This window comes from Cherax quadricarinatus, chromosome 58 (assembly GCF_038502225.1).
Source record: "Cherax quadricarinatus isolate ZL_2023a chromosome 58, ASM3850222v1, whole genome shotgun sequence".
Taxonomy (NCBI): domain Eukaryota; kingdom Metazoa; phylum Arthropoda; class Malacostraca; order Decapoda; family Parastacidae; genus Cherax; species Cherax quadricarinatus.
The window spans coordinates 3,843,499-3,862,957 of record NC_091349.1 but is presented as its reverse complement, the minus strand read 5'-3'; the positions used below and the strand labels follow the sequence as shown (position 1 = coordinate 3,862,957).

The following is a 19,459-nucleotide window of genomic DNA, read 5'->3' as shown; positions in this document are numbered from 1 at the left end:
CCCAAATCCCTTCACAAGTGTTACTTTGCTTACTCTCTAACACCATCATAGATCTGTGAAGTATACTTCTGGTAATTCCACTCTGTCTGCTAATCTAAACACCCCAAATTTTCTGCATGATAATTCACACAATAAAAAAATTTGCTCTGATTCTTACCTAAATCAGGAATAAGAAAGATGAAGAGGAATATCAGTCCAATGAAGTTCATGGTACCAGTGAGAAGGCCACCAACATAGACTTCTGGGCAGGGGTAGGCACTTTCCACAGCGAACTCAATGAAAAGTGGAGCATTGGCGAAATTGAACCCTAATCCAATCACTACAGAACAAAAAATCTGCCCTGTAAAATACACAATTATTTATTTACCACATACATAACATACATGTTGAGATATTGTAGTATACCACAGGCATACTCTTTTAATTTTATTCATATTTCATTAAAAAAAAAAAAGCATTTTGAAATCAGTTACAGTGGACCCTCAGGTAACAGTGGCATCGGCTAATGCCAAAATCAGATAGCGGCATGTTTTTGTGTCAAAATATTGGCTCGGCTAACGCCCAAGAACTCAGTTAAAGGCATTCGTCCCGAACGTGTCTGCGCGGCCTGAGCCTATGTACAGCCAGTGTGCCATTGTTTACAAGCCAGAGAGGACAATTCCACATGTACATGCGACATATTTTGTATTATTCCATTGTTTTTAGTCCTTGTAACTTCTAAATAAGCCACCATGGGCCCAAAGAAAGCTTCTAGTGCCAGCCCTGTGGTAAAGAAGGAAAGAAACGCAATAGAATTCAAGAAAAAACTCAGTAGCAAAGTACCAAAGTGGAGGAGGAAGAGAGAGGGGAGAATGTGCCTTCTGCAGTGATTCAGTGATTCTACGATATGTATGATACTAAAGCAGCAGGTATCGATAAAGGCTATAGTGCCAGCCAGCGATAAAGTGTAGAATTAACAGTGTAGCAAGTTAAGTGAGTAAGCGATAGAAAAACGACACGAAAGTAACTCTCCAATGTTGTTGGATGTTTATAGGGCCAATGAACATAATGCCAGCCTGCTATCTTCCACCACCCTAAACCTCTGCCGGCATCTCCTCCATCAAACTAATTACACTAACATCTCCAAGGTAAGTGTAAATATAAAAGTGGCAGTTTGGAGGGATACGTTGTGTATCTTTATACGTATATGCTTCTAAACTGTTGTATTCTGAGCACCTCTGCAAAAACAGTGATAATGTGTGAGTGTGGTGAAAGTGTTGAATGATGATGAAAGTATTTTTCTTTTTGTGGATTTTCTTTCTTTTTTGGGTCACCCTGCCTCGGTGGGAGACGGCTGACTTGTTGAAAAAAAAAAAAGTATAAAAGTAAATTTTTTTTTTTTAACAAGTCGGCCGTCTCCCACCGAGGCAGGGTGACCCAAAAAAGAAAGAAAATCCACAAAAAAAAGAAAATGCTTTCAACATCATTCTGAACTTTCACCTCACTCACACATTATCAATGTTTTTGCAGAGGTGCTCAGAATACAACAGTTTAGAAGCATATACGTATAAAGATGCACAACATATCCCCCCAAACTGCCAATATCCCAAACCCCTCCTTTAAAGTGCAGGCATTGTACTTCCCATTTCCAGAACTCAAGTTCGACTATATGAAAATAACCGGTTTCCCTGAATCCCTTCACTAAATATTACCCTGCTCACACTCCAACAGATTGTCAGGTCCCAAGTACCATTCGTCTTCATTCACTCCTATCTAACATGCTCACGCACGCTTGCTGGAAGTCCAAGCCCCTCGCCCACAAAACCTCCTTTACCCCCTCTCTCCAACCCTTTCGAGGACGACCCCTACCTTGCCTTCCTTCCCATATAGATTTATATGCTTTCCATGTCATTCTACTTTGATCCATTCTCTCTAAATGACCAAACCACCTCAACAACCCCTCTTCTGCCCTCTGACTAATACTTTTATTTACTCCACACCTTTTCCTAATTTCCACACTCCGAATTTTCTGCATAATATTTACACCACACATTGCCCTTAGACAGGACATCTCCACTGCCTCCAACCGTCTCCTCGCTGCTGCATTTACCAGCCAAGCTTCACACCCATATAAGAGTGTTGGTACTACTATACTTTCATACATTCCCTTCTTTGCCTCCATAGATAACGTTTTTTGACTCCACATATACCTCAACACACCACTCACCTTTTTTCCCTCATCAATTCTATGATTAACCTCATCCTTCATAAATTCATCCGCCGACACTTCAACTCCCAAGTATCTGAAAACATTCACTTCTTCCATACTCCTCCTCCCCAATTTGATATCCAATTTTTCTTTATCTAAATCATTTGATACCCTCATCACCTTACTCTTTTCTATGTTCACTTTCAACTTTCTACCTTTACACACATTCCCAAACTCATCCACTAACCTTTGCAATTTTTCTTTAGAATCTCCCATAAGCACAGTATCATCAGCAAAAAGTAACTGTGTCAATTCCCATTTTGAATTTGATTGCCCATAATTTAATCCCACCCCTCTCCCGAACACCCTAGCATTTACTTCTTTTATAACCCCATCTATAAATATATTAAACAACCATGGTGACATTACACATCCCTGTCTAAGACCTACTTTTACCAGGAAGTAGTCTCCCCCACTTCTACACACCCTAACCTGAGCCTCACTATCCTCATAAAAACTCTTTACAGCATTTAGTAACTTACCACCTATTCCATATACGTACAGTGGAACCTCAAAAATCGAACTGCTCCCAACACAACCAATTATGTAAGTGTATTTTTGTAAGTGCTTTTATAAGTGTATTTTTGAGGGTCTGAAATGGACTAATCTAATTTACATTATTCCTGATGGGAATAAATTCATTCGGTAAAGGCACTCGAACAGCCTTCTGGACTGAAGAAAGTTCGATATTTGAGGTTCCACTGTACTTGCAACATCTGCCACATTGCTCCTCTATCCACTCTATCATATGCCTTTTCTAAATCCATAAATGCAATAAAAACTTCCCTACCTTTATCTAAATACTGTTCACATATATGCTTCAATGTAAACACTTGATCTACACATCCCCTACCCACTCTGAAACCTCCTTGCTCATCCGCAATCCTACATTCTGTCTTACCTCTAATTCTTTCAATTATAACCCTACCGTACACTTTTCCTGGTATACTCAGTAAACTTATTCCTCTATAATTTTTACAATCTCTTTTGTCCCCTTTCCCTTTATATAAAGGGACTATACATGCTCTCTGCCAATCCCTAGGTACCTTCCCCTCTTTCATACATTTATTAAACAAAAGTACCAACCACTCCAACACTATATCCCCCCCTGCTTTTAATATTTGTCATGATCCCATCAGTTCCAGCTGCTTTACCCCCTTTCATTCTACGTAATGCCTCACGTACCTTCCCCACACTTACATTCTGCTCTTCTTCACTCCTAAAAGATGATATACCTCCCTGGCCAGTGCATGAAATTACCGCCTCCCTTTCTTCCTCAACATTTAAAAGTTCCTCAAAATATTCTCGCCATCTACCTAATACCTCCCTCTCCCCATCTACTAGCTCCCCTACTCTGTTTTTAACTAACAAATCCATACTTTCCCTTGGCTTTCTTAGCTTGTTTAACTCACTCCAAAATTTTGTCTTATTTTCATTAAAATTTCTTGACAGTGCCTCTCCCACTCTATCATCTGCTCTCCTTTTGCACTCTCTCACCACTCTCTTCACCTTTCTTTTACTTTCCATATACTCTGCTCTTCTTATAACACTTCTGCTTTGTAAAAACCTCTCATAAGCTAACTTTTTCTCTTTTATCACACCCTTTACTTCATCATTTCACCAATCACTCCTCTTTCCTCCTGCCCCCATCCTCCTATAACCACAAACTTTTGCCCCACATTCTAATACTGCATTTTTAAAACTATTCCAACCCTCTTCAGCCCCCCCCACTACTCATCTTTGCACTAGCCCACCTTTCTGCCAATAGTCGCTTATATCTCACCCGAACTTTTTCCTCCCTTAGTTTATACACTTTCACCTCCCTCTTACTTCTTGTTGCCACCTTCCTCTTTTCCCATCTACCTCTTACTCTAACTGTAGCTACAACTAAATAATGATCCGATATATCAGTTGCCCCTCTCTAAACATGTATACATCCTGGAGCCTACCCATCAACCTTTTATCCACCAATACATAATCTAACAAACTACTTTCATTAAGTGCTACATCATACCTTGTATATTTATTTATCCTCTTTTTCATAAAATATGTATTACTTATTACCAAATTTCTTTCTACACATAGGTCAATTAAAGGCTCCCCATTTACATTTACCCCTGGCACCCCAAATTTACCTACTACTCCCTCCATAACATTTTTACCCACTTTAGCATTGAAATCCCCAACCACCATTACTCTCGCACTTGATTCAAAACTCCCCACGCATTCACTCAACATTTCCCAAAATCTCTCTCTCTCTCCTCTACACTTCTCTCTTCTCCAGGTGCATACACACTTACTATAACCCACTTTTCACATCCAATCTTTATTTTACTCCACATAATCCTTGAATTAATACATTTATAGTCCCTCTTTTCCTGCCATAGCTTATCCTTTAACATTATTGCTACTCCTTCTTTAGCTCTAACTCTATTTGAAACCCCTGACCTAATCCCATTCATTCCTCTCCATTGAAACTCTCCCACCTCCTTCAGCTTTGTTTCACTTAAAGCCAGGACATCCAGTTTCTTCTCATTCATAACATCCACAATCATCTCTTTATTATCATTTGCACAACATCCACGCACATTCAGACTTCCCACTTTGACAATTTTCTTCTTATTCTTTTTAGTAATCTTTACAGGAAAAGGGGTTACTAGCCCATTGTTCCCGGCATTTTAGTTGACTTTTACAACACACATGGCTTACAGAGGAAAGATTCTTATTCCACTTCCCCATGGATATAAAAGGAAAAGTAATAAGACCAAGAACTATTACGATAAAATCAAAGAAAACTCAGATGAGTGTGCATAAATAAATGTGTACATGTATGTGTAGTGTGGCCTAAGTGTAAGTAGAAGTAGCAAGAGATACCTGTAATCTTGCATATTTATGAGACAAACAAAAGACACCAGCAATCCTACCATCACGTAAAACAATTACAGGCTTTCGTTTTACACTCACTTGGCAGGACGGTAGTACCTCCCTGGGTGGTTGCTGTCTACCAACCTACTACCTATAAAAGTAAATATAAGTGTAAATATAAAAGGACCCCAATGGAAATAAGTCACTCTGACTTTTTTGGGTTATCCTAGGTACTTTATACATATGCTGCTATGTATGATAATCTATATATGTACAGTGGACCCCCGCATAGCGATATTAATCCATGCAAGAGAGCTCATTGTTATGCAAAATTATCGTTATGCGAATGAATTTTCCCCATAAGAAAAAATGGAAATCAAATTAATCCGTGCAAGACACCCAAAAGTATGAAAAAAAAATTTTACCACATGAAATATACATTTTCCTACACACAAAGAGAAGGATACATGCACAATAGTAGAGTAGTACATGCACAATATATATTGTGCATGTACTACTGTACTAAATGAAGAATAAATGACACTTACCTTTATTGAAGATGCAGCAATGACTGATGAGACACTGTGTCCTGGGAGTGCCTTTTCCTCCTGAGTACTGTAGGTCCTGTTTAGCATTTTCTTCCAGAACAGGCCTTATCACACTGTGTATGCCACTACGATTCTTAAATCTCTCAAACCAACCTTTGCTGGCTTTAAATTCACCAATATGAGCACTAGTTCCAGGCATTTTTCCCTGTTCACCTGGGTGTTAGTCGACTGGTGTGGGTTGCATCCTGGGAGACAAGATTAAGGACCCCAATGGAAATAAGTTAGACAGTCTTCGATGACACTGACTTTTTTGGGTTATCCTGGGTGGCAAATCCTCTGGGGTTAATTGTTTCTTGGTATTCTCAATAAGCCACACCAACAACGGTGCTACAGCAGCAGCAGCAGCAGCAGCTGACAGTGCTACAGCAGCAGCAGACGATACTACAGCAGCAGCAGACGGTACTACAGCAGCAGCAGACGGTACTACAGCAGCAGCAGCAGCTGATGGTGGTACAACAGCAGCAGCAGCTGACAGTGCTACAGCAGCAGCAGACGATGCTACAGCAGCAGCAGACAGTACTACAGCAGCAGCAGACGGTACTACAGCAGCAGCAGCAGCAGCTGACGGTGGTACAACAGCAGCAGCAGCTGACAGTGCTACAGCAGCAGCAGACGATGCTACAGCAGCAGCAGACGATGCTACAGCAGCAGCAGACGATGCTACAGCAGCAGCAGACGGTACTACAGCAGCAGCAGCAGCTGACGGTGGTACAACAGCAGCAGCTGACAGTGCTACAGCAGCAGCAGACGATGCTACAGCAGCAGCAGACGATGCTACAGCAGCAGCTGACGGTGGTACAACAGCAGCAGCTGACAGTGCTACAGCAGCAGCAGACGATGCTACAGCAGCAGCAGACGATGCTACAGCAGCAGCAGACGGTACTACAGCAGCAGCAGCAGCTGACGGTGGTACAGCAGCAGCAGCAGCTGACAGTGCAGCAGCAGCAGCAGCAGCAGCTGACGGTGGTACAGCAGCAGCAGCAGCAGCTGTACCACCAATAGTAGCGATGGTTGATTGGGGTTTACTATATACAACCTGGCCAGCTCGGAGACACGCACTCCACTTTCATACTTATCAATGATCTTTTTCTTCATCTCTATAGTAATTCTCACCCTTATTGCTGCAGGGTTGGCACTAGAAGCTTTCTTGGGGCCCATGGTCACTTATTTTGCAGATAAAATCACCAAAAACACTGTAATAATACGAAATGTTCCGATTGTATGCTTGGATGTTACCGCGGAGGCTGGCTGGTAAACAATGCCACCGGCGGAACATGTGAGCGTGGCTCAGGCCGCACATAGACGCGTCTCAGACGAACAGCGTTGAGCGGGTTTTTTAGCGGTATGCGAGGCAAAATCTTGGCGATAAAATGTAGCGGTATGCGGATTTAACGTTATGTAAGGCCAACGGTATGCGGGGGTCCACTGTACTTACCTAACTGCATTTGTGTACACATGAATAAACTTACTTATTTATAAATTAAAATGTAAATATTTCTTATTTATAAATTACATACATTGTTTAACCCGTAAACGGTCCAAACGTATATATACGTTTTTTCAACATTTGAAAGTATGTAAAAAAAAGTAGATCTTTTTTTTTTTACATCTGAAAACGTGTAAAAAACTTTGATCTACTTTTGTTTTTTTGTTATATTTGAAAATATGCATAAAAAACAGATCTACTTTTGGAGCATTACGCATGTGAACATGGATCTGCTTGGACCGTTTACGGGTTAAGTGTGACAGTGTTGGTGGCTTTGCTGCTGCCTCTACCACCACTAATATGTACGGCTTCTCTCGGTGGCCCTTATAAACCTGACAACAACACTTCCACCACTTACTCCTCTCATACATTATAACACATTTTATTCATTCTAGAGTATATATCATGTTTCTATGTTATTAATATTGTTTATTATGTCATATTAGATGAATTGTGATAGATAAATAAGCAGTAGAGATGATTTTAGCGTCATATTGAAGCACAATAAACTCGCCTCCTACCTGTCTTCCATACACTAACGAGAGTTAATAAAGGTAAGTGTGATGTTAAATGTTCATTTATCCATTTTATTAGTGCTTTATATTTATTTGTCATTGTTTTCTGTATATGTATATTTAATCTTTAAAAAAAATATTTTTTTTTGTTAATACTTCTGGCTGTCTGAAACAGATTAATTGGATTTCCATTATTTATCGGGAAAATTAATTCGGCTAATGGCAAAATTGGTTAAAGGCAAGCTCTCTGGAACGGATTAATGCCGTTACCCGAGGGTCCACTGTACTTTTAATTATTGAATTTAAGCACACTTTTATAACACTTGTAATTTTAATATTGTAGCATATAAAATAAACCCATTAATGCAAGAAAGTCATAAGTGAAATATCTGACATTAAGCACACTTACATTTTGTTACGGTGATGGAGCCCATTGTCAAGAGGTAAAACCAATAAAAGCAGCATAAAGACGTGATCATGAAAGCCAGAAGTGATACCTTGATATAGCCATAAACTAAGTCAGTCATACGCCCCACCAGAAGACCGACCACACCTTGCACTAGCACCGCTGTCAGCCCAACCCACATAGCATCATCCTTAGGAAACAAAACAATTATCTTATTTTTTTCGTTTCTCGTTCTCACATCCCTTAATGACTACGTTAAATCTTGAATGATATGTCATTCAAAATCAAGCAGTTTTTTCTCACTCATATACACAATAAAACAAATGTCAAAAAAAAAAAGTAATACTTTTAAATTAGCACTTAGTACTTAAATAAAAGTGAAGTATATTTTTTATTGCAGCAGCCATCTCTCGCCAAGGAAGGGTGACCAAACAGAGGATACACATTCACCATCACTCACTCAATTACTGCCTTGTCAGAAACATGCCTACATCACAGTTAACTGTTAACTTGTTAGGTAAATGGACACAAGAGCAAGTAATGGACATTTATTATGGCTATGTTTTGCTCACTAGGAGCTTTATGAAACCAGTAATAGCTCAATATAGCTCCTTGGTGAATGAAATGTGTTCATTTACCTAATACTGTTGGTAATTTAGCTTTTACCACACCAGCTATCTCCCACTATTCATTCAACAGCTGTCTTGTGCAGACATCACAATTCGTATGACCCTCTGAACTGAAATATCCCCACCCTAACTTAAGAGTGCAGGCACTGTACTTCCCACTTCCAGGATTCAAGTCTGGCTAACCAGTTTCCCCAAATTCCTTCATAAATGCTAGCCTGTTTATGCTCCAACAGCACATTAAATCCCTGAAACCATGTCTCTACACTCCCTGATCTAACACATTCACACAAACCTTCTAGATGCTGAAGCCTCTAGCACTCAAAAACTATTTATTCCCTCCCTCCAACCTTTTCTGAAATGACTCTACCCTTGTTTCCTTCCACCCCAGATTTATACATTCTCTTGGTCATTCTATTCTGCTCCAACCTTTCTTAAATGCCCAAACAACCTCAACAACTCTTCATTGGCCCTCTGAATTAAACTTCGGTAACTCAACCAGGAAAGGTGTACAGTAGGGTCATTATTGAAAGAATTAGAGGTAAGACAGAGAGTAGGATTTCGGATAAGCAAGGAGGCTTTAGAGTGGGTAGGGGATGTGTAGATCAAGTGTTTACATTGAAGCATATATGTGAACAGTATTTAAATAAAGGTAGGGAAATTTTCATTGCATTTATGGATTTAGAAAAGGCATATGATAGAGTGGATAGGGGAGCAATGTGGCAGATGTTGCAAGTATATGGAATAGGTAGTAAGTTACTAAATGCTGTAAAGAGTTTTTATGAGGATAGTGAGGCTCAGGTTAGGGTGTGTAGAAGAGAGGGAGATTACTTCCCGGTAAAAGTAGGCCTTAGACAGAGATGTGTAATGTCACCATGGTTGTTTAATATATTTATAGATAGGGTTGTAAAAGAAGTAAAGGCTAGGGTGTTGGGGAGAGGGAAGGGATTAAATTATGGGAATCAAATACAAAATGGGAGTTGACAACAGTTACTTTTTGCTGATGATTTTGTGCTTATGGGTGATTCTAAAGAAAAGTTGCAAAGGTTAGTTGACGAATTTGGGAGGGTGTGTAAAGGAAGAAAGTTGAAATTGAATACAGATAAGAGTAAGGTGATGAGGGTATCAAATGATTTAGATAAAAAAAAACTGAATATCACATTGGAGAGAAGGAGTACGGAAGAAGTGAATGTTTTCAGATATTTGGGAGTTGATGTGTCAGCAGATGGGTTTATGAAGGATGAGGTTAACCATAGAATTGATGATTGAAAAAAGGTGAGTGGTGCATTGAGGTATATGTAGAGACAAAAAATGTTATCAATGGAGGCAAAGAAGGGAATGTAGGAAAGTATAGTGGTACCAACACTCTTATAGGGGTGTGAAGTTTGGGTTGTAAATGCTGCAGCGAGGAGGCGGTTGGAGACAGTGGAGATATCCCGTCTAGGGACAATGTGTGGTGTAAATATTATGCAGAGAATTTGAAGTGTGGAAATTAAGAGAAGGTGTGGAGTTAATAAAAGTATTAGTCAGAGGGTTGAAGAAGGGTTGTTGAGGTGGTTTGGTCATTTAGAGAGAATGGTCCAAAGTAGAATGACATGGAGAACATATAAACCTGTAGGGGGAGGGAGGGAGGGTAGGGGTCGTCCTCAAAAAGGTTGGAGGGAGGGGGTAAAGGAGGTTTTGTGGGCGAGGGACCTGACAAGCTGTTGAAGTGTGAGCAAGGTAATATTTAGTGAAGGGATTCAGGGAAACCGGTTATTTTTATATAGCCAGACTTGAGTTCTGGAAATGGGAGGTACAATGTCTGCACTTTGAAGGAGGGGTTTGGGATACTGGCAGATTGGAGTGATGTGTAATAGGATGGTATATATATAATTGGGGCCCTGATATTATATTCTATATGGACTTTATTATTTCAGGTCACTTTTTATATTGTATCTTTATTTATGCTTCTAAACTTTTGTATCTGGGCACCTCTGCAAAAACAGCAATTATGTGTGAGTGAGGTGAAAGTGTTGAATGATGATGAAAGTATTTTTGTTTTAGGGATTTTCTTTCTTTTTGGGTCACCCTGCCTAGGTGGGAGATGGTCAACTTGTTGGAAGAAAAAAAAAATAAATGCTACACTTCTAATTCTCTGAATACTATTCACACCACAAAGTGCTCTCCAGCATGACAGCACTGACTCAACACCTCATCGCAACATTTACAGCTGATGCTTCACACCCATACAAGTGCTGGTACCACTATACTCTGATATTTTCCCATTTTGCTTCCATAGACACTATTTTGCCAGTGATAATACAAATGCAGTGGACCCCCGGTTAACGATATTTTTTCATTCCAGAAGTATGTTCAGGTGCCAGTACTGACCGAATTTGTTCCCATAAGGAATATTGTGAAGTAGATTAGTCCATTTCAAACTCCCAAACATACACGTACAAACGCACTTACATAAATACACTTACATAATTGGTCGCATTTGGAGGTGATCGTTAAGCGGGGGTCCACTGTATTACCTTATGAAACAATTACCTATGCATTTTGCTCTTTGTAACTAAATATCTGAGCTTGAGAGACTGCAGGATTTAAGGTCAAGTGAATACAGTCCCTGATTTATTGAGGGGTCTCTGATAATACACATGCACCCTACTGTATTGTATATATTCAAGAAAAGCTCTAAACCCACCGGGGCAACACGAGACATTGTAAGTGTGAACTTGCCCTAGTGTTTCAGCCATGAGAGGGAGGGATGGAGTCAGCCATGGCCTCACAATACCAGACTTACTACAGTAACCTTCCAATGATGTTCAACAATGCAGTATTAATTATAATCTTGAACATGCCTTCAGTTAGTTTTTCAATGATAATGAATAGGTAAAAAAATACCAGTACTCTAGTACTATTTTGTAATTATATCAGCAGACAATGCAATAGCTGGTATTCCCTCTGATCTTCGCTGACTTTCACTCATTACTGCCCTTGTCAGTATACAGCATGAATAAAAGTTTTTGTACTGTATTGCAAATTTTCAGCCTACATCTCTGCTCTCTGCTTCATATGTTGAAATTACGGAAAACTATAATAAACCTCTTGATTCACTTGTAAACAGACCTGGATCAATGTGGGGTTCTTTCTCATGCCACGGAGATGCCACAGCCCAAAAGTAAACTAGTGCTATTGCTTGCTCCTTCCATATTCTTTTCTACAAAATGAGAAGTATTGCATTATGCCATTACTCGAGAGTTAGTTGTTAGTACAGGTACAAAATTTCCAGAAAAACGGTTTCCATAATTAAGAAAGACCAACTTATCAACAGATTATAAATTTAGGACAAGAGTTACACAAATTATCTTCTGAAGCATTCAAAAGTAACAAAAATAATTAATAAATAACATACCTGATGCATTCCCAGATCAATAAGAGAATAATTGAGCACAGAAAGCCAGGCGGCAGGAATTGCTAAACAGATGGAATACGCAACTGTCACCAGCAACACATCTCGATTTCTGAAAGCAGGAAAACAGTTACAATTTGAAATCTTGGAACACTTCACTAATTTGGGCTTCCTTCCAATACCTTACACATAAGGATTATTCAAACATTTTTTATTAAAATTAGATATGCCAGTTTGTGTGGCTCTGCTCATACCTGATATTTTGCAAGGTTAGAGCAAAAAATTACTTTTTCTAACACAAGTCAGCATACAGAATGATTTTTCCTATCACACTTCATCATACAGGATGGGTTTTCAAATTAAGTAAGTCTTTTTTTTTTTCCCCTTTCCAACAAGTCGGCCGTCTCCCACCGAGGCAGGGTGACCCAAAAAAGAAAGAAAATCCTCAAAAAGAAAATACTCTCATCATCATTCAACACTTTCACCTCACTCACACATAATCACTGTTTTTGCAGAGTTGCCCAGAACACAACAATTTAGAAGTATATACATATAAAAATACAATATATCCCTCCAAACTGCCAATATCCCAAACTCCTCCTTTAGAGTGCAGGCACTGTACTTCCCATTTCCAGGACTCAAGTCCGGTTATATAAAATAACCGGTTTCCCTGAATCCCTTCACTAAATATTACCCTGCTCACACTCCAACAGCTCGTCAGGTCCCAAATACCATTCGTCTCCATTCACTCCTATCTAACACGCTCACGCACGCTTGCTGGAAGTCCAGACCCCTCGCCCACAACACCTCCTTTACCCCTCTTCCTCCAACCTTTTCGAGGACGACCCCTACCCCGCCCTCCTTCCCCTACAGATTTATGTTCTAGCAGCTTTCATACCCTTCCATTTTCTCTTCATCACACTATAAATGACTTTTTACCTCCTCTATCTTAAATATAAATGCTGTATGTACTAAATATTTTCAGTATAGCAATATAAAAATATAACTTCCATCATGCAATTATTGAAGTCTTGACATTATCATACCTGAGAAGTTTTAAAATATTATTTCTATTATGCAATACTTTTTGTACATGTATAAACATTATTATACCTAATTATCTTCTTAAAAGTGGCTTTGAAGTTCAATCTTTCTACAGCTGATGTGACAGATGGCGGAACAGGAGGTTTTGAAGGGAAGTACACCAGGATAGCAATCAGCACAGTCACTCCAACAACAGCATCTAAAGTGGATACAGTGCCATCTCAGCTAGTGGTCATGTGAATGAATTACTGCATTATATATACAGGAAGTGCTAAACCTGTAAGGGGGTCACACAGTTCCTGGGTAATGGGAAGTAATCAGGTATGATCTAAGCAGACGGTATCTCTAATTCCTAGAGCTACTGTCCCCTACACCAGCACCCTCTTAAACGTTTAAATGAATGGAGAATGAAGTATATAGTGTAAGTTGTCAATCAATATTTCAATTTTTGCTTAAACAATTATTTTAATAGTGCAGTACTATAGAGAGCCATGCACATATAGCACCTTTCCAGTGTTCCACATTTTCATTGGCTTGAAATTGAGCCATTTTTCATTATGTTCCACCTGCTGGCTGGTGGAACAATGACTCAATTAAAAGCCAATGAAAACGTGGAACACCAAAAAGAGATCCTGTATATGTGGAGCCCTCCCGTACTGCACTATATAAACCAAAAATCATGAAGTCCTACATAATTTTTGGTTTATCTGTGATGAATTATTAACCCTTTGAGGGTCGACAGGCCCTCTCCGAAACTCGTTCTCAGGGTCGGCCAAATTTAAAAAAAAATTATTTTCTCTTATGAAAAGATAGAGAATCTTTTCCCGATCATAAAGACACCAAAAGTTTGAAATTTGATAGAAAACTTACGGAATTATGCTCTCGCAAAGTTAGCGGTCTCGGCGATGTTTACGCATCGGCGATTTTGCCCACTTTGAGCCCCATTTTCGGCCAATTTCACTGTACTAGTCGACAAAAAACATGAATATTTCGCTAGAACTCCATTTTTTCTATCGAACAGATGCAAGAAACCACTCATTTATGAAATTCAACTATCCAGTACAGTGGTCAGAATTTAGCAATTTTGCCAATTTCACACAAATTTCAAAAGATGCCAATTTCGGAATAGGGTCCAGAATAAACAAGAAAGACATTCCTGGCACTAAAATGACATTTCCTCTAGTCATTAGTCATGTCTCAAGTCCCCTCTTATATTCTTTTGCTTTCCACTTTGAATTTTTATTTTCACAAAAAATATAAGATTTACTGTTATGCAGACTACTGCATTAGTGTAAAAAATGGTATAAATATTATTGGTGCACTTGTGAAAGAATATTAGACTCACCAGTTGACGTGTATTGCACGCTTGGCACGATTTGTTTACTTTTGAAGTTTGGTAAAAATCGAACATTTCTGCTACTTTGAGCTCAATTTCAAGGCACCTTTCTTTGTAAAACCAGTCAAAATCATCTCAATTTCTGTAATATGTCTTCCATTCTATAAAATGAGACCAAGAAAACTAGAATACAACAATAAATACCATACGAAAATACACTGCAAAGTCGCTGATTTATTAAAAAAAAATGGTCAGTTTTTTTTTTCTCATTATGCACTGTGTGCTGCAGGATTTTTTTTAGACTGTGCACACTGACCACATAGACCCATTCTTTCATATGAAGGCCTACCAGCTTTCTCCCACTAGATTTGAGGCCGCTAGAATTTATGAGTACTAGTACGTCAAAAACCCCTACGCGTAAAACGTACTAGTACGACGAAAACCCTCAAAGGGTTAACTGAAGCCATAGAAGTGTTATAAACTGTTTATGAATATATCTAGTTTTCCCAGGTGTCTCATAGCTCAGTGTTAGAGCACTTGGTTCACAACCAAAAGAACCTAGGTTTTGATCACGAGTGAGGAGACACTTAGGCAAGTCTCCTTACACATGGCAGTAAACAGATACCTAAGGACTAGTCAGCTGTTATGGGTCATGTTCTAGTGCAGAAGACTCAAAAACTCCAGAAGAAATAAAGCAACACTGCTGTGTTTTCTTGGGTTACCATGAGTTAATAACCCCATGGGTTAACAATTTGGTTAAATTCATCTTGTTAACTTACTGATCAATCCAAAAGGAAAACTTGATGACATGTAATAAGTCATGTGTCTGTAACTGAACCCAAAGCTCTCCTCTGCAGAAAGCAAAACCTCCTATTTTTCACAAGAATGAAAGCTTTCTTTTACAGTACAGTAGGAGCCTGACTTACAAGCAAAGTCACTTATGAATGGGGCCCTTTGATTAACAATTTTATATGAATGACTACCTGCAGAAACCAACAGTGTAAACATTCAAACAAATTTTTCAATGCCCTGGCCATCTCCCACCAAAACAGGGTGGCCCAAAAGAAAAACCAAGTTTTTAATTTTTCATGTAGTAATTTATACAGGAGAAAGGGCTACTATACCCTTGCTGCCAGCATTTTAGTCGTCTCTTACGAGACGCATGGCTTACAGAGGAAGGATCCTTTTCCACTTTCCCATGGCGAATTCAAAGAAATTATTTTCTGGAAATAATTTTTTTGTGTGCAATCTGCATTTTATGTATGTGTGGAGGGCTCAAATCTGTGTGGTAGACTTTGGTTAACAACTGTAGCTATAATAATTCAAATTTTGTTAAAACTGAATCCTAAGTTTTATTTTGTCTCTACTTGTTTCTGCCAAATGCATTCACATTATGTGCAGGTTCATTTTATGTTTGTGTGGAGGGATCATGTTCATTTGCTAGACACTGATAAGGGAATTATATTTAAAATTAAAATGGTTTATTGGGCAGCATTAACTTTGTCCAGTACATGATCAATGGTTGACATGCAGTAGCTCAGCCCACTCACATAACCCTCTCTCCTTCACTACAGCCCAAGTATACAATTATCCTCACCACTACTTTCCCGAACCATATGTCGAGGCACTTAATACCTTCACCATAACAGTGACAGGGTGGAGAGCAAATGTAAAGTATGCAGTCCAGTTGATACTGATCAAGCAGTGTTGTGCCAGCTAGAGTGGGAAGGAAGGAATATGAGAGGTTAGGAAATTGGAGAGAGATAGCAAGAATGAAAGGAAGGAGAAAAAGGTAAGGAAAGGAAGAGAAAGTACTGTACATTGTTTTAAATTTCATTGTTAAAAGTGGATAAGATTAGATACTGAATATTATGGCTGAGGACCACCTCTCTTGACTATAAAATGAGTGTTTATGAAAAAATAGGTGTTGAGGTATGAACACTCAGGTCAGAACAATTTTCATAAATGCATTAAGTGGGAACCTACTGTAAATATTTTTTTTTTTTTTAATTTTCTAGCAAATATGTATATGGCATTCCAATAACTAACTTACAAATGAATAAAAGTCTTTTAATATCACTCCTAATTTGGTTCTTGGTAACATCACCAGTAGGAGCATGCACGAAGAAGGGTTGCAAGTAACTGCCTGCCATCCCCAGCTGGTTCAGCACCTGTGATGTAGCTGCAAATAGAGACAGCTAGCATAAGTAAATATAAAAAAAATATAAGACACAGTACCACAGATGGAACAATTTACAACCAACAAATTGGAGACAAAAGCTAAAAGACATTTTAATATTAGTCTTCTCTAAACTATTATTGACTGATGATGATTTTGGAAGGCTCAAAGCATCATCTAGTGTTTGGTCTTCAATTTATGTGTTGTGAGAAAATGTGTATATATCATTCATATGCATTTTTTTTTTATGCACTGGTTGTCTCCTACCAAGGCAGGATGATTCAAAAAAGAAAAATCTTTTTCATAGTTTTTCTTCTTTTTACACTTAGTAATTTATACAGAAGGGGTTATTAGCCCCTTGCTCCCGGCATATTAGTCACCTCTTATGACACACATGCCTTACAGAGGAAGGATTCTTCTCCAAGGGTGTAATGTGACATCGGCAGAAATCTCTGAATCCAAAGAACTGAAATGTGACATTCTACTGGTCAGCCGATCGATTTTCCCTTACTTTTCTTTTTGATTTCATCAAGTAAAGCCCTGACAGAGGATGCCAAATTTCTCATCAGAACTGCTCTAACCCTCAATTATAAAGGATTTATTCAAATTTGTGGGAAGTATTATTTTAGCATGATACGAGGCCCTGTTTTCCATCTGATTTCATCTTGTGAAACCCTGATATAAGATACCAATGTTCTTATCAAAAGTATATGTCCAATAAAATGGACACAAAGAAAGGGGAAAATAGCACCAATTCTTTGGATCAAGAGCTCTTAACTGGTATAAAACAGCCTTGCTTGAAAAATCTCTGCACAATACAGGTCTCCCTCAACATTCGCATTTTCCACTTTTGCAGAATATGGTTTGTTGCCATGCTTATGTGATGTGAATTTCTCCATTGTGCATCTATCTCATTACTACTGCTACTGAATCCATTTATTTATAACTAGTTCCTTATTTCTGAAACTTGCTTAGTAAACAGAATCATTTGCCTCTGTAATATTTTGACTATCACCCACAGGATGGGTATGTGGTCTATAATAAAGCTATCAGATTACTTCTATAACACAAAAATGGCAAAACATGATGCCTCAATCAGAAGTCATAAGCAGAAACCTCTTATCATTAAGATTTTAACCATAACCATATTATAGCTTGTAAATTTATTTTTAGATGTAATATTACCTGTCGCTGTAGTTCTCTCACCGGGTGGGAACCAATCTGCTGCAATCTTTGGTGGAGCAGACATGATTAGTGTCCCTGCTATCCCATTCAATATGGCTCCAATGTGGCACATTCTGTGCAGCATTAAAAGGAAATTAATTAATATGAATTGTACATTATACTGACATGGTAGTATACACACTCAGAAGTATATCTATTAGCATAAATAACCAAGTTGTACTTTAATTTTTATGTGAAGACTGAAGTACTTTTCATGTTTAATGTACAAGTGTATTACGGCCTTAATCACTACTGTGTAATTTATGCACTTTGAACCTAATAAGCAAATCACACTATACCATTATCCAGCACAATAACAAGTAATACTTTAGTCCAAGTAGGAGACAAAATTATGCTACCTTTGTATTTCTCTCAAATTATAAAATTACTGGCAAGAGATGCATCATTCCTGCAATGCACCTTGATATAGACACATGGTTGGTGCAAGTCTCTACAAATTGACTATAATATCACTCACTTGCATTTACTCTCATTCTTATCACCTTAATAGTAATCTTTCTCATTTCACTTGCTCTAGTAACATTAAATTATAAATACATTTATATCCTTATTTGATCCTTTTAGGGAGCTGCTATGATTCCAAAGAGTTGAAGTTGTTTTCCCTTCCTTGGATCAAGCTTGATTACTTCCCAGGTGCTGTATGACCTCAATGAGTTCAGCTCTTTCCCATGAATATACAATACATCCTGTAATTAATGGGCTAATTGGAGGGAGCAAGTGGCCAGAATGGCAACTGTGATGGCTAGAGAAAAGACTGTCTTGCCGTGACTTGAACAATGAACAATTATGCGACCAAAGGACTCTTTCCACTGTTTCCAAATCTACTGATCCAGCAGATTTTGTTCCGTATTTCCGAAATCTGTTCAATGGAGGGAGGGTTTACTGTGCTGTAATAATCTCTTATAATAAGTACTGTTTACTATATATTATTATTATGCTGATCTTAATTTAAGTGCCATTTTTCAGACTGAATCAACTCATTAGTACTGTACTTACACTGTAAAGAATTCAACAGAATCTGTCATAAAGGGGATAATTCTGGCGACTGTTGCACTGGCAACCAGTACACCACAAGTAATCACACCTACACGCAGCCCTTTGGTGTCCATCAGCCAACACATTGGCACAACAAAGAGTGCAAATGTTATTGTGCCCCAGTTGGACATCATTGCCACTGTTTCAGATCCCCAACCTTCATAAGCTGCACCAACACTCTCACTAATGGGACCCCACAGGCCCCATTGTACGCACTGAAACACAAGACCATAGAAACAAACATTACAAGCATTAGGTTTCCCATAAAACACAGGCACATGTGCCTAAAATTCTTTATGAGCAAATGTAACAAATCTATAAAGTGATCAGGATTCAAACTCTCTGTCAGAAATTACTACTATGGTTCAGTGGGGTTAAGATGATAAGCTAGTAATCCCAGAGTGTGGGTTCAAATCCTGATCATGCTGGGCATATGAACATTCATATTAAGGAACAAACAGTTTATTAT

At 38.6% G+C, this 19,459-nt stretch overlaps 1 protein-coding gene across 1 annotated transcript in view; it reads right to left on the bottom strand.

Moving 5' to 3' along the window:
* Positions 1-19,459, bottom strand: part of LOC128697997 (solute carrier family 49 member 4 homolog) — a 36,731-nt gene that overhangs the window by 4,799 nt on the left and 12,473 nt on the right. The window contains exons 4-10 of the mRNA XM_053789982.2: positions 18,952-19,205; positions 17,896-18,008; positions 16,585-16,713; positions 13,265-13,394; positions 12,155-12,263; positions 8,132-8,318; positions 158-340 (exon numbers count right to left, since the gene is read on the bottom strand). Of these exons, the coding sequence (XP_053645957.1) occupies positions 158-340; positions 8,132-8,318; positions 12,155-12,263; positions 13,265-13,394; positions 16,585-16,713; positions 17,896-18,008; positions 18,952-19,205 (1,105 nt within the window). The remainder of the gene's footprint in view (positions 1-157; positions 341-8,131; positions 8,319-12,154; positions 12,264-13,264; positions 13,395-16,584; positions 16,714-17,895; positions 18,009-18,951; positions 19,206-19,459) is intronic.